This window comes from Dasypus novemcinctus, chromosome 16 (genome assembly GCF_030445035.2).
Source record: "Dasypus novemcinctus isolate mDasNov1 chromosome 16, mDasNov1.1.hap2, whole genome shotgun sequence".
NCBI classification, from domain to species: domain Eukaryota; kingdom Metazoa; phylum Chordata; class Mammalia; order Cingulata; family Dasypodidae; genus Dasypus; species Dasypus novemcinctus.
This window is the reverse complement of record NC_080688.1, coordinates 14,716,100-14,732,331: the sequence shown is the minus strand read 5'-3', so window position 1 is coordinate 14,732,331 and position 16,232 is coordinate 14,716,100. Positions and strand designations below refer to the sequence as shown.

General features: G+C 46.5%; 1 protein-coding gene across 1 annotated transcript in view; it reads right to left on the bottom strand.

The window, feature by feature from the left end:
• Positions 1-15,970, bottom strand: part of LOC131273718 (L-amino-acid oxidase-like) — a 34,514-nt gene extending 18,544 nt beyond the window's left edge. The window contains exons 1-4 of the mRNA XM_058277902.2: positions 15,743-15,970; positions 15,360-15,472; positions 9,775-9,976; positions 6,939-7,010 (exon numbers count right to left, since the gene is read on the bottom strand). Coding sequence (XP_058133885.1) covers positions 6,939-7,010; positions 9,775-9,976; positions 15,360-15,472; positions 15,743-15,970 — 615 coding nt within the window. The remainder of the gene's footprint in view (positions 1-6,938; positions 7,011-9,774; positions 9,977-15,359; positions 15,473-15,742) is intronic.
• Positions 15,971-16,232: the final 262 nt, after the last annotated feature.

Below are 16,232 nucleotides of genomic sequence, written 5' to 3'. Positions count from 1 at the left end.
CTTGCAGTTGCCATAAATGGCAGCCGGTCACTTCGGGGTCACCCCAGCTCAGGCTCCAGACCCTCGAGATCCCGCTTCAACTTTGAAGAGAATAGCCCCTGGAAGAAAAACTGCCCTAACCCACACAAGGACCCCCCTACCCCCCATTCCTGCCCCCAGTATGGGGAAACAGGCCGCAGGCCCCTGGTGGCAGCAGCTTCCCTGTGGAGGACTGAGGGGGCCTGGGACACAGAGCATCTCCGTGGATGACTCCATGCAACATCGAACTAGAGGAGCCACAGGTGATCTTCGATGTGGCAAGTAAAAAATTTAACTTTTTAATTGATACAGAAGCCACTTACTCAGTTCTGACCTGTCACTCCAAACCCCCCCCCCCAGAACCTCTCCGGTAGTGGGTGTTGATGGTAGAACTAAAGTTTGATCTTTTACTGAACCCCTTCTTTGCCAGATAGGAAACCTAATTATAAGCCATCAATTTTTAATTGTCCCTGAGTGTCCCACCCCCTTACTGGGGTGAGATTTACTTAGTACTCTGGGGGCATGCATCCAACTTGTAAGGATAAACAGAACCTCTAAGGTGCCTGTAGCACAGTGCTCCCAGGAAGAACGTGGAACTCTGTGTTTAGCCATGCTTCTGGATCAAGAGTCTGGTGTTTCATCAACAGCCATTCCCCAGGAAATCAAAAGTAACGTAAATTCTATTGTTTGGGAAATTGGGATACCTGGAAGGGCCCTCTGGATTCCCCCAGTTTCCATTTCTTATGATGTTAACTAGCCAAACCCTCATAAAAAGCAGTACCCCCTCAAGGAGGATGCTGTTAAAGGCCTCCAGCCCACAGTTTAAAAATTCTTGGAGAATAACCTACTAATTCCCTGCCAATCTCCCTGCAACATGACAATTCTACCTGTGAAAAAGCCCAATGGTACCTACAGGCTAGTTCAAGACTTAAGAGCAGTCAATAGCTTTGTAATACCAATTCACCCAGTTGTACCCAACCCTTATACTCTGCTAAACCGGGTTCCAGAAACTGCAGCTTCGTTTACCATTCTAGACTTAAAGGATGCCTTTTTCTGCATTCCTCTCTATCTGGACTCTCAATTCCTTTTAGCCTTTGAATGGCAGGAGTCCAACACTAGGGACCCAGTCCAACTTACACGGACTATGTTGCCTCAAGGGTTCTGAAACAGCCCCCATATTTTTGGGAATGCCTTAGCTCAGGATCTACCTGACTGCCACTTGCCACAGAGTGTCCTTTTACAATATGTGGATGATCTGTTGCTTTGCCGTCCAATGAAGGAAGTTTCTGATGCCAATACCGTTTTAGTCCTTCATTACCTAGCTGATAGGGGCTATAGGGTATCAGCATCCAAGGCATGAATCTCTCAGCAAAAAGCTTCCTACTTAGGGTTCCTTCTTACCCTGGGGGAAAGGCCTCTCTCCCCAGAAAGAATTCAAGCTATCACTAGTATTCTCCTACCTCAAAGAAACAGCTGAGAACTTTTCTAGGAATGGCTGGTTACTGTAGACTGTGGGTATCGAAGTTTGGGAAAATAGCCCAGTCACTGTACAGTGCTATTGCAGGAGTGCATAACCAACCCTTAGAGTGGGGAACAAGCCAGAAAGTTGCCTTCAATGCCCTAAAAGAGGCCTTAGTTAGGGCTCCAGCATTAGGAATTTCTAACCTAAGCAAGCCTTTCTTTCTATACATAACTGAAAAGAAAGGAATAGCTCTGGGAGTGTTAGTCCAAAAACTGGGTGAAGTTTCTTAACCTGTAGCTTATTTCTCTAAACTGCTAAACAGTACAGCACAGGGATGGCCACCTTGCTTAAGAGCAGTGGGGGAAACAGCCCTTTTAATTGAGAAAGCCGGCAAACTAATTTGGGGACAACCTCTCACAGTTTTCACCCCTCACCAGGTAAAGGATGTGCTTGAGGCCAGGGGCCACCAGTGGCTTACAGGTAGCCAGTTAATTAAATACCAGGTTCAATTGCTAGAAACCCCTGATGTGCATATAAGGGTATGTCAGACTCTTAACCCAGACACCCTACCACCAGTAGAAGGCCCAAAGTCAGATCCTGACGGACCCCTTCTCTGCTTCTGCCTCGAAACATAACCAAAACTATTCCAGCAGGCCGGATTTAAAGATGAGCCTCTTGTGAACCCGGACATTGAATGGTTCAGAGATGGAAGCAGTTTTATGAAGGAAGGAATTAAAAAGGCAGGCTATGTAGTGGTTTCTCAGTTTGAAACCATAGAAGTCAAAGCTTTCCCCCTGAAACTTCAGACCAGAAAGCAGAGCTAATTGCTCTTACCGAAAGTTTAAAACTAGCTGTTGGAACCTGAGGCGCAGCAGCCTCTCAAGGAGAGACATGCTGTCTCCAGGCTAGTGCTGTCTCCATGGCTACTCTTGCAACCTCAGGTAATTAAGAGTTTCTGGCAAATGGGAACAAGCTGTTCAAGGCTGAAAGAAAAGATGAGCACATACCTTTTATAGTGAATAGAACACTTAGACTTTGTACCTTGAGATAAGATTTTTAAAAATTCCTTAGACTATGGGTAATCAAGTGATGTTCCTGCTTATTGGCACGTAGGCTCCGTGTTCCTGCTTATTGGCACGTCCACTGGGTTATATAAAGAGTCCCTTGTAAACAATAAAGTAGTCTGAGGAGTTATTACTTGCAGACCCCCTGATCCCAGCTCTCTTGCTCATTCTTTCTCTTTGTTTCCTTCTACCTTTTCTCTTTTTTTCATTCCCGATACCCTTTGGGTCCAAATCTCCAACACTAGCAGCTGGGAAATGGGCTCATATTTACACGGACTCTAAGTATGCTTTCCTTGTCCTTAATGCTCACTCTGCTGTTGGTGAGAACGAGGCTTGCTTACGAACAGTGGGTCACCTATTAATCATAGACAAGAAACCCTAGATTAACTAGAAGCCACACTGTTACCTTAAGAAATAGCTGTTATGCATTGTCCGGGACATCAGAAAACAAACACTGCTATAGCAAAGGGAAATGCTTGAGCTGATGCAGCTGCTAAAGCAGCAGCACAAACCCAGGTCTCCCTCCTACCCCTTATCCCAACACCTGTACCAGTACTTGAAGTCCCACAGTATACCCAGGATGAACAAACCAGGGCAGCTACCCTGGGGTTCACCCTGGAGGCTGATGGTGGCTTGTTAGAAATACTCAAGACTACCTTCCAGAAGCAGTGCAATGGAAAGTCCTTCATGGACTTCACCAAGCCACTCATCTGGGGAAGGATGTCCTAACTGGCTTCGCCAAGTGGGTCTTCAAAGGACAGGGCCTAGTGAAAATAGTCAAAGAAGTTATCAGGAGTTGCTCCCTGTATACAGTTAATAACTCAGACAATGGGACGCTCAACTATCCTCCCCCCTTAAACCCTCCTGTCCAGATGCAGGGATCATACCCTGGGGAAAGCTGGCAAATAGACTTCATCCACATGCCATCTTGCCAGGGCTGTAAGTACCGCTTAGTACTGGTAGATAATTTGACTGGATGGGTAGAAGCATTTCCCACCAGGAGAGAAACGGCAAGTCAAGTGTTTAAAGCTCTCATAAAAGAAATAGTTCCCAGGTTTGGATTGCCTAAGTCCCTCCAAAGTGACAATGGGCCAGCTTTTACTAGTAAAATAACCCAAGGTCTGTCAGCTGCCCTTGGAATTACATATCATCTCCATAGTTCCTGGAGGCCCCGATCCTCAGGGAAAGCAGAGAGAGTTAACCGCACTTTAAAGGAAATTCCAGCTAAACTCTGCCAGGAAACTGCATCTCATTAAGTCATCAATTTACCCGTAGGCCACGTTTAGCTCCAAAAGACCCACTTCAGCTTAGCCCCTTTGAAATGGTTTATGGACGGCCTTTCCTTATCCAGGACCTCATGCTAGATCAAGAAATTCAAAGTCACAAAATATTTTATCAACCTAGGGAAAACTCAACAAATCCATGAATTATCTTTACCTAAAATTAAGCCTGGAGACCAGGTTCTAATAAAAACCTGGCAAGGAAACAGGCCTCACTCTCAGTTAGAGCCTAAATGGAAGGAACCTTATCCTGTGGTTTTAACCACTCCCATAGCTGTTAAAGCTAAAGGAATTGCCATCTGGGTGCATTTATCCCGAGTGAAGCCAGCTGTCCAAGGAGGGATCAACTCAGCAGAAGCAACTGACAGGTCATACGAGTGCCAGCCATTGGATGGCCTAAAATATCTCTTCAAGAAATGAAGCTACGTATCATCTAAATCTCTAACCCATTGCCTTAAAAACCCCTTGTCCTTTTTTCTTTTAAAAAAGGCAGTGTCCCTTCTCATCCCCCTCTTAGCTGCTTTCAGCATAACCAGCAGTATTGAAAATTGGGGTTGGCAGTCTATACTAAAACTCCTTGTCTATTTCAATTGCTCCCTACAACTAACAGCATGGATAAAACCAACTGTGCCTTAAACGCTCCGAAACAGCAGGCAGACTCTCTTGCTGCTATGGTAATGCAAAATCACAGGGAACTTGACATTCTAACTGCAGCACAGGGAAGGGTATGTCCTTTCCTTAAGGAAAAATGTCATCTCTACTTAAATTACTCTAAAACAGTCCTAGATCGTAATCAAAACCTGCAAAATAAAACCCACCAATGTCAAGAAAATGTAGCCTTTATAAACACCTGGCCTTTTCTATTCTTATGGTCCAGTGTCCTCTTAGTGGACCCGTGTATTCTTAAAGTTCTAATTAAATTTATTTCTTCCAGGATCAACATCTTGTTAACCATATGGGGACTTCATCCAGCTTCATACAGGATGCCAGATCCATCTTCTCCCAGTCGAGATAGAGTAGCAAGGGAGTTCTATGCCTTCTCAGGCAGGGTCTGTGAGCCCGTAACTGGCAGGAAGCAGCTACAGAAGAAAGATCATCTTCCTTCAGCACCGCTTTAAGATTAAAGGTGTAGAACTCGCTGAGGGGGCAATGAAGCAGGCTAGTAAGATAGGGAATAGATGGATCTGGAACCTGACAGAGAGTCCACGTGGACATCAGAAACCCCCAAGGTGGTAGGAACCCCACCCCCGGATTCTGCCACCCAGAACAAAGTCTCCCTCCAACAACAAGGAAAACCCTGGATGTTCCTTAGAAACTTTATCACTGTGTCTTCACTAAGGTATTGATGCGTGGGCTAATCCATCCAAACAGCAAACAGCTGGAACCCCCTCCCCTGCCATTAGCAAAGGGACAAAATAATTAACAGTTTAAAAGCCAGGCACAAAGTGGAGGTGCTTGCCTTGCTCTTTTTGTCTACAGATCCATCCTGCCCTCTTTGTGTCATTTTTGCCATTTTTCCTCCACCATATTGATATAGCCTGTGCATTAAATCAAAATTATTTCCAAGAATACCTAGTCTGCAAGATGGCCAGATAAGTAATATAGGCCCTACAGTCTTTGAATGTTCAGAAGGGATGTGAGACTGAGTGTGTATTCAGGGCTGCCTCCAGACAATGTGGAGCTATGCTAATCCAAACTGGCTTGGATGTGGAGAATATGTAACTCACCTGGAGGAAATAACCTATCTGATACTAAGATCTGAAGAACCTAACCAAAGGTCTGTTTACCATCACTGTTAGTCTTCCTAATCCTATATCCTCTGTATAAAAGGGTCTGGAAAAGGGTGTTCGGGGCTCGGTTTTTATTAGGACAAGAGTCCGCCGAGCCCGGCCGGTCAAAATAAACCAACTTCCTTCTCGGTATTCTCGTGTCCTGGCCTTCGAAACCGCGCATACCCGAATTTCTCCACTACATTTCATATGGCCACACAAGTAAACCTGGGGACTTTTTATAATCTATAATGGGGAATTGTGGTTTTAAAATCAGCCCTCTGCATCCCTTTCACCACTTTTCTCTCTACCTGGGACCCCTGCTCTGTTATTTTCTGTTATTTTCTCCCATTTCTTTTCCCTCCCTACCTGAATAACTTACTGGCCTAACTCACCCGGCATGGTTTTGAAATTCACTTCTGCAGCATAGCCAAGAACCTAGATAGAATCTGGTACCAAGGGGCACTGATAGCGAGAGGGTAGGGAATAAGGAGTTAAGGCTAAAATGTACAGAATTTTTAATTTGGGATAATCAAAATGTTTTGGTAATGGATGGTGGTGGTAGCACAACATTGTGAATGTAATCAGTAATACTGGAATATATATTTGTGTGTAGTTAAAAGGGGGAATGTTGGGTTTATATAGGTTACTAGAATCAAATTTTTTTAAAAATCCAAGGAATGCACAACACAGTGAACCCTAAGTTATACCATGGACTACAGTTAATAGTACAATTATAAAAATGTGCTTTCATCAATTGCAACAGACGTACCACACCCATGTAAGGTGTTAATCATGGCGTGGTATATGGGGACCCTGTATGTTCTACATGAATTTTCTCTAAATGCACCACTCTATAATAAAGAAGAAAGCCTGTTCCTGCCCTCATAGAACTCACCTTCTATCGTGCGATACAGATCACACACAAGTTAAGTAAAGTACACATGGTGAAATGTGTAAACAGTGTTGTGGAGGGAGACAAAGCAGGGAAGGGCAGTCAATAATGGACTGCCAGAGTGGAGAGGGAAAGCGCAACTCAAAGGGGACATGTGAGTGACTCCAGGCAGAGGGAAGATGTCCTGAAGGAAGGGTCGGCTTGGTGTACTTAGGAAATTGCAGGGGCCATTGTGACTGCCACAGGTAAAGGGCAGAGAGGAAGGATGTGGCTTTCACTCTTGGGGATCCCTGACCAATGGGAGGGTGATTTCTGGGCACAGGTTCCCTCTAAGATCTGGGACTACCTCAATGCTGAACATCCCTAACTTCTGCCTTGAGCCTGGGGAGGGGACTGAGCCCTGCTTGATGGGGTGTGGGCTGCAGGAAGGGAGGTTCCAGGGGGACTGACCTTGGTGGAGAAGGAGTCATATTTCGCCAGCAGCTGGCTGCAGGTGGTACCTTGCTTCAGCTCTTCCTCCACCTGGGCATGGGGAAAAGAGAGAAGGAGAGATGCTGGGGACTGGTGCCCATCAGATCTGAAGGCTCTGTGCATGCCCCTTGGCCCATCCCCATCCACTCCTTTCTAATTGTGCAGGCACGTGAGACTTGCTAGATGAGTTCAGCTGGTGAAAACCGAACCTCTGGTTCTGGACAGATGATGAGGATTGTGGAGGTGAGGGCCAGGCCATTATACTGGAGTTCTGGAGGAGGAAAGTCTACCACCCTCTTGCTGTGTGGGGCACACTTCTTTAGTCTTAACCAGGTCATGGTGAATGGTACAGGAATGGCTGGGGCCCCCGGTTGTGGTTGTAAAGCCCTTGGAAGCAGGGCTTTTGATGAGGCTGTTCAGTTAAGGCGTGACCCACCACTCTCATTCAGGATGGGTCTTTTTTTTTTGAGCATTTAATTTTTTAACAGTATGTTTTTGAAGATACATAAATCACAAAAAAATGTTACATTAAAAAATATTAGATTCCCACATACCCCACCTCCCACCCGCACTCCTCCCACATCAACAACTTCTTTTATCACTGTGACACATTCAATTCATTTGGTGAATACATTTTGCGGCACTGCTGCACCACATGGATTATAACTCACATTGTAGTTTGACACCCTCCCCCTGTCCATTCAGTGAGTTATGGCAGGATAGATAATGTCCAGCACCTGTCCCTGAAATATCATTTCTGACAACTCCAAGCCCCGAAAACGCCCGCACATCACATCTCTTCTTCCCTCTCCCTGGCCTCAGCAACTCCTGTGACCACTTTCTCTTTTGATGAGGCTGTCTAGTTAATGTGTGGCCTGCCTTATTCAGGACAAGTCTTCATCTTGTTTCTGAAGGCCTTTACAAGAGGATAAACACAGAGAGAAAGCCACAGCAGCGAGGAAACCCAGGGAGAAGGGAGAAACCAGCAGGTGCCACCATGCGCCCTGCCGCATTTCAGAGAAGCCAAGGATCGCCAGCAGCCAAGCTCCAGGAAGAAAGCATCGCCTTGATGAGGCCTTGATGTGGATATTTTCCTGACCCCGAACCGTAAGCTCATAAATTTCCCTTGCTTAAGTCGAACTCATTTCATGGCAGGTGCTTTGCACAACCTAGGAAATGAAAATGTTGGCGCCCCTGAGCTGCTGAGTAAGGCTCCAGTTGAGCTGTCCAAGGGCTGGGCGTGTCCCTGCAGAGCCTCTGCACCATCTTGGCAAACCCAGGCTGTGGGCAAGGCCTCGCAGGAGTGCATTCCTGTGAAAGAGCCTGGCTCCTCTGCAGGGAGTTCAAGGGGTTTTCAAAGCGGAGGGAATCCCAGCTCAACAGAGAAAGGTGAGCAGCTACCACAGGCAGAGTCTGGCATTGCTCCTCCTCTCTAGCACTCATCTGACTTGATGATTCTTATCACCCCGGCCCTCACCACATTTCCAGGACTTTGACATTCCCACGCTCACTCGTTTCATCCCCACCACCAACCTGTGGTCATTCTACAGAAACCAGGCAGGATCAATGGCCTACTATAAGTTCAACTGTGTCCCCCCAAAAGAAGAGTCCACGTCCCTCTCCTAGATATATGAAGAGGCTCTTTAGTTAAGATGAGGTAATACCCAGGTTAGTGTGGCCCTTAAACCAATGTGACTGGTGTCCTTATAAGAAGAAGAAATTTAGGCACGGACAGAGAGAAGATAGCCATATGATGGAAGGCAAGGTAGAGTTAGACCTCAAGCCCCTGGCAGATTCCTGCAGACTTCAGCACCAGCACGACCCTGGGGACACACTGATTTTGGATTCTGGCTTCAAGAACTGACAATGTGTTTCTGTGCTTTTGAATCACCCCAGCCTGTAGCAGCCCTGACAAATGAGGCCACAGGCAGAAGCAGCTGGGGCAGTGCTTGAAGAGTCTGGGTTCTAGCACACCTGCCTAACACCTCGATTGGGAAGAAAGTTTTAATGGAAGCTCTTTTTTTTTCTATTTTATTTTATTAAAAATTTTTTTAAATGTTACATTAAAAAAATATAAGAGGTCCCCATATACCCCCCAGCCCCCTCACCCCACTTCTACCACATTAACAACCTCTTTCATCATCATGGGACATTCATTGCATTTTGTGAATACATTTTGGAGCACTGCTGCACCACATGGATAGTTGTTTACATTGTAGTTTACACTGTCCCCCAGTCCACCCAGTGGGCCATGGCAGGACATACAATGTCCAGCAACTGTCCCTGCAGTACCACCCAGGACAACTCCAAGTCCTGAAAATGCCTTCACATCATATCTCTTCTTCCCTCTCCCTACTCTCAGCAGATACCGTGGCCACTTGCTCCACATCAATGCTACAGTTTCTTCCATTACTAATCACAATAGTTCCATAGTAGAATATCAGTAAGTCCACTCTAATCCATACTCTATTCTGCCATCCTGTACACCCTGGGATGGTGATGTCCACTCTATCTCTATATCGAGAGGGGTCTTAGATTAACGGAAGCACTTTTGCTTCCTGCACAAGTTCAGTGTCGGTGCTGGGATGTGGAGATGCTGGGGTGTCGGAGCCTACTGAGCACAGGATTGAGTTGGGGTGTGAAAGAGGGAACGAGGACAAAGATTAGAGCAGTAGAAGCCCCTATGGCTGGGCCTAGGGTCTGGGCAAATGAGAGAGAAATTAGAGGAGGCGGCGACCCAGGAGTTCCCGGGGTTCACGGGGAAGGGTCAGAGGCCTGCCACGCATGAGGGCTGCCTGTGCCCGCCTCCACTCACCTTCCGAAGAGACTTGATGAGCAGCTGCTGCGCCGTCTTGCCCTCCTCATCCGCCTTGAGGCGGTAGTCCAGTAGGTGGGGACGGGCCTCCACCTCCCTCACCTGCCGCCGCACCCCATTGACCAGCACCCAGGTCCGCGGATTGTGCATGATGAACTTATTGAGTTTCAGCCCCAGCTTCCTGATGAACTCATGGGACAGCCTGTGGGGTGAGTCAGAGAGGGCTGAGCCAGCACTGGGAAGCTGCTGGCCTCCTTCCTGCTGGCGGAGCATGCCGCCTGCCCCTTCCTTGCCCTCAAGGATTCCCTGGGGCCCCCCAGGCCTCGATGCACAGGTGCGTTGCTCCTGAGGAGCAGGGCCCCTGGGCGCCCCCCCCCCCTCAGTGCTCTCTGGTCTCTCCACACCTCCCGGCCCCTCCTTGCTGGCTACAGTTCCTGGGACTCCAGCTCTGGCCGTCTGTTGGCTGTGCCACTTGGACACCACAGGCATCTTCCTCTGGTCTCTAACAGGTCCTGTGCTTGACCGGCTCTGCTCTGAAGGGCAGGGTCTCCTGTAGAGGAAGCCCACCCCAAGCCAATGCCCAGGTGTCCCTCCTGGAGCCCCAGCCTACCCAGGGGGCACCCAGACCTTCCTGCCCAGGAGGGCACCTTGCTACTCCTGCCATCGCAAACACTGCCCTCTGCCTCTTCAATCCCAGTTAACTTCGGCAACTGTGCCCTTCTAGAGAGGCAGAGAAGAATCACTTCTGCTCTCACTTAAATATCCTGCCATAACCCACTGAATGGACTGGGGGAGAGGGTAACCTACAATGTAAAGTATAATCCATGAGGTGAAGTATTGCTCCTAAATGTATTCACCAAATGCAATGAATGTGTCACAATGATGAAAGAGATTGTTGATGTGGGAGAGTGGGGGGTGAAGTTTGGTATCTTATATTTTTTAATGTAACATTTTGTGTGATCTATATATCTTTTAAAAACAAAAAATATTTTTAAAAAACACAACAAAACTGGTACTAGGGAGTGTAAACTACAATAAACTGTAGTCCATGTGGTGTGGCAGTGCTCCAAAAAGTGTTCACCAAATGCAATGATAGCGCTACAATGATGAAAAAGGTTGTTGAACAGATGAATGGATAAACAAAATGTGGTACGTACATACAATGGAATACTACTCAGCTATAAGAAGGAATGCAGTACAGACACATGGAATGACATGGATGAATCTTGAGGACCTTAGGTTGAGTGAAGCAATCCAGGCATTGAAGGACAGATACGACATTACCTCTCTGATATGAAATAAGCAAACCAAGCTGTCTCAGAGAGCTAGAGACTGGATGATAGGCTTACAGGAAATTGGGGGTGGGGGGTGGGGGAGAGGAAGTTTGTGAGCTGATGCCTACAAGGGTGAAATCAATGATAAAGTGGAGGTAAGTAGTTCAGTGAAGGGATAGGATGGGGGCATAGGATACTTTTGAGTGGGTCTTTCCAGGCTTGAGGGGGGCTCGGTTTGGGAGGGTGGGTCAGATGGCCCAAAGAATTGGTGGGAGGACTTGGGGGAACAGTTGAACAAGGGAGATTGTTAGGTATGTGGTTGAAACTACAATGGTGAGAAAACTCTTTAGAAAATATAATAAAGAAGGGTTACTTGCTTAAGGTGCTTAAGGGGAGCATCTGGCAGAGGGGCAGGCTTCTAGGGAGTGTGTGAGTGCTCATCTTGTAATAGTGTGTTATATCATTGTTATATAATTGGGTGGAGACCCATACAATGAGTGGGAAGGTATACCAATATCCTGGGGAGGCCTGAAGTTCTGGAAATAAAGGAAATTGTGTCTCCCAAGTGAATTGGTGGCTCCCAGTGGGGGAGAGTGTAATATGTCAAGCCCTCAGCATTGTTGCAAGTATCTGTGAATCTGGGCCTTCAAACAGTGAAGAATGGTTGTCACTATGGGCTCTGAGGGGAGGGGAGAGAGGAATAAAATAGATGGAAGCAGGAAACTGGGAGGGCAATGGATGTGTTCCACAAGATCATGCAATGATGGATATAGGACATGTTAAATTTCACCAAAAATGTATGAAAGTCTATAGGCTAAAATGTAAACCATAATGTAAACCATAACATAACTAAAAATTTAGAAAAGTATAGAGTCTAAAATATAAACCATAATGTAAACCGAAATGGAACCATGATTGGTAGCTCTGTTTCAATATCTGTACATCTACTGCAGCAAATATAACATGAACATGTAGAAAGATCATTGCTGGGGAAGGGGGAAAAGAGTTGGATGTTGGATATATGGGAGTCCCCTATGTTGTATATCTGAATTACTGTGATCTAAACCCTTTTTGAAGACAAAATTAAAAAGTAGGAAAAATAAAAGGAGGTAGACACTAAGGTAGAAACAAAAGGAATTGTCCTACCACTGTACCTACAGGGAAACAACTATTACAGTGATGAAAGGCAAAATGTCAAAAACAATGTTTTATGATATTTTTCATTTATTTTTACTTTATTTTAATTTTTCTAAATTAGTATGTATCCTATTTCTAATCTTTAAACCTACCACTACTATTTCATTTTCCTATTAATTGAATTTGGCAATATATTAGGCTTCACTTTTGAAGTTTTAAACCATAGAGAGATTCAACAATGGCAGGGGAGGAACACTGGCATGGGGTGTTATTGATGGGGGACATGTGGTTGGGAGGGAGTTCTCTGGGGCATTATATCGGGTACATAAAAATGTTCAGATATATGTAGGATATTTTCATAGTAGTTACAGTTACAAATAACAACTACGGGAGTGCTGAGTTCCTAGACAGGGGAGCTCTGTCACATTCCCCAATGGAACAACAACAATCTCCCAAGTACAACAGCAAAGACCAGGGAAGGTGGATGGTCCAACAATGAGCCCTCGATATTGATGACTATGCTTATGGCCTGTGTACCTGAAAGATGAACGAGGCCTAGAGCTGCAGGGTGCCTAAGAGTTACCTCCTGGGAGTCTCCATGTTGCTCACATGTGGCCACTCTCTAAGCCAAACTCAGCATGTAAATGCATTACCTTCCCCCCTCACCATGGGACATAACTCCCAGGGATGAGCCTCCTTGGTGCTGAGGGATTAGTACCAATCACTAATGGGTGATGCATCTAGGAAAAAACCTTGAATGAAAGGGGGGATTGGTAAAGACCAATGAGATTATATGGCTAAGAGTCTTCAAAAAGAGTCAGGAAGTCATCAGAGGGGTCATGCTTACGCATGCCTCAGCAGGATCCCAGAGACAGCCAAAGTAGATACAACTCCAGTTACTGATGCTCCTGAGGGCTAAGAGAAACACAGTTTCTGTGGTCATGGCAGTTGGCTCTGGGGTTCAGTGCCTTGTCAAAGAGCCCTACTTTGGAATTTGTGTTCCTGAGTGTGATAGAGTTGGACTCAGAGGTGATCTTTCTACACATGTCTTTTGTGTCACTTCTACTGGAACTGTGATTGGATAGGGGGTTGGTGTATACCCAGGAGACTTGAATCTCTGGACTGGCCATGTGCCCACTGGGCCCTGAGCCTCAGCAGAGTTGCAACTCCTACTCTCCAGTTTGTTGGACTTACAGAGGTCAGCTAACAGGGAGCTGAAGATGGTCAACCACCACACCAGGAAACAGAGTACCTACAACTCCAAGCAGGAGAATTGTAGCCATCAATCATGTGGGATCTAAGCACGCTCTCGATATAGAGGTGGAGTGGACATCAACATCCCATTGTACACAGGATGGAGGAATAAAATATGGAATAGTGTATTTACTCTTATTCTACTATAGAACTGTTGTGACAAGTAATGGAAGAAACTGTAGCATTGATCTTGAGAACGTGGCCATGGTAGTTGCTGAGGGCAGAAGAAGGAAGAAGAGAGGAGATATGGGGACTTTTTTGGGACTTGGAGTTGTCCATAATGATACTGCAGGGTCACATGATGGGCATTATATATCCTGTCATAACCTACTGAAGGAAATGGGAGAGAGTGAAACTATGATGCAAACTCTTATCCATGTGGTACAGCAGTGCTCCAAAATGTATCCACCAAATGCAATGAATTTGCCACAATGATGAAAGAAGTTGTTGATGTGGGAGGAGTGAGGGGTAGGAAGTGGGGTATATGGGAAACTCTTATATTTTTTAGTGTAACTTTTTTTGTGATCTATGTATCTTTTTTAAAAAAAGGCAATTTAGTAAAAACATGATTTAAAAACTATGTTGCGGTCAGAGGAGTGAAAGTGTGGGTTGTGGGGTATATGGGAACCTCTTATATTTTTTAATGTAACATTTTTTGTGATCTCTGTATCTTAAAAAAAGACAATTTCATAATAATAGAAAAAGAGTTTGTTGATGTGGGACGAGTGGGGTGTGGGGTGTGGGTATATGGGAAACTCATATATTTTTTTCTGTTTTTAATAGCTTAAAAACATTTTTTTAAAGATACATAGATCATACCCATGGTACATTAAAAATAATTTTAATGTAACATTTTTGTGATCTATGTATCTTTTTAAAAAGAAAAAGTTTAAAATTAAATTAAAAAAAGACAAAGAAATATGAGGATCCCATATACCCCACTCCCCACACCCTCCACTCCTCCGACATCATCAAATTCTTTCTTATATTTTTTAATGTAACATTTTGTGTGATCTATTTATCATTTTTTAAAAAGACAATAAAAATAATTTCATTTAAAAAAACAAGCAAAACCGGGTGCCCCCGGAGGCTCTGCAAGTGACCTGGGGCCGCGTAATGATTTAAGACTGATTCTGTAAGACACCCAGGCCCAGAGCCGCAACAGACTTCAGCTCCTACACTTTGATTTATTGGACTGACCCCACTCAGCTAACATGGAGTTGAAGAAGGTCAACCACCACACCATGGAGCCTAGAGTGTCTTCAACTGAAAGCAGGAGGAGTGCATCCAGTATCCATGTGGAATCTAAGCCCCCACTTGACATAGATGTGCAATGGACACAACCAAGCCAATGTCCACAGAGAAAATGGGGAATGGGTGTGGGAAGGGTAGCCATGGTGGCTGCTGGGTTTGGGGAATGGGAGGAAGAGATGAGAGGTGGAGGCGTTTTTGGGACGTGGAGTTGTCCTGGGTGGTGCTTCACGGACAATTACAGGACATTGTAGACCCCCCCAGGGCCCACTGGATGGAATGGGGGAGAGTGTGGGCTTTGATGTGGACCATTGACCTTGGGGTGCAGTGATGTTCAGAGATGTACTTACTGGGTGCAATGGATGTGGCACGATGATGGGAGCGAGTGTTGCTGTGGGGGGAGTGGGGGGTGGGGGCGGTGGGGTTGATTGGGACCTCGTATTTTTTTAATGTAATTTGTAAAAATAAATAATTTTAATTAAAAAAAAAGAAATAAATTAATTAATTAATTTTTTTAAAAAAAGACCGATTCTGAAGCTGAGGTGGGTGGTCCTGCTTCGCAGTCACCGGCACTCCGGTGGAAGCATTGTGCCTGCCCTATGCCTCTTGGCCCCTGTGCTGACCCCGCCCTGTCCTTCCCAGCTGCCCCGCCAGTCTCCCGACACTTACTTGTGGTTGCTAGGAATCCTCATGGGACCAAGGTCCACGTACCACTGGGTTCCAGGCACTCTGTGTGTCTCAATTCTGCCACCTACATGCCCCGAGGCCTCCAGGACAGTCACCTAGAAGGACAGACCTTGCCTGGCCTCACCAAACACAAACACATCCCTCCCACACCCTCTACTTGGTTCTGGGAGGGTCACCCAGCTGCCACAGCCCTTGCTTGCCTCTCCTAGTTAGAACTCAGTTCAGAACCCAGTAGTCAGACCAACCAGTGCCCCTCGCCCTGCCCTTGCCTAGACCCCTAAACCCATCGCTTGCTCTAGCTTCGGGGGACATCCCACCTGCTTCTCCCCTGCCCCCCGTAGAGGCCTCCTGCACCCCTAGTGTACCTGGTGGCCCGCGTCTTGCAGGGTCTTGGCGACAGTGAGCCCGGCCATGCCCGCTCCAATCACCACGATGCTTTTCCTCTCTGCTGTCTGCCCCAGCCCGTCCTTGGCCAGCTGCACCATCTCTTCATACTGGGGGTCCTCGAAACATTTCAAAAGCTCCCTGCTGAAGGCCCGGGCACCTGGGGTCACCGTGGACAGGAGCAGAAGCGACAGCCACCCTGGGTGCATGGCGGTGGAGGCAGCAGTCAGGTGAGCGGCCGGGAACACAGAGGAGCACTTGAGCGAGCGCAGGTTATATTCCTGCACCTGTGATGCAATAGTGCATCACTGCCATTTGCCTTCCTCCTTCCCCCGTGGCGCTTCAGGCACAGGGATGGCCCTGCCTGCCCCACGCCTCTCTCTGCTAGCTTCTGTTGTCAGTTTGTATATTCCCCTCAGGGGATGAGGACCTCCGCCCAGTGGGGGGCTGCCCATCTTTCCCTCTCCCCTC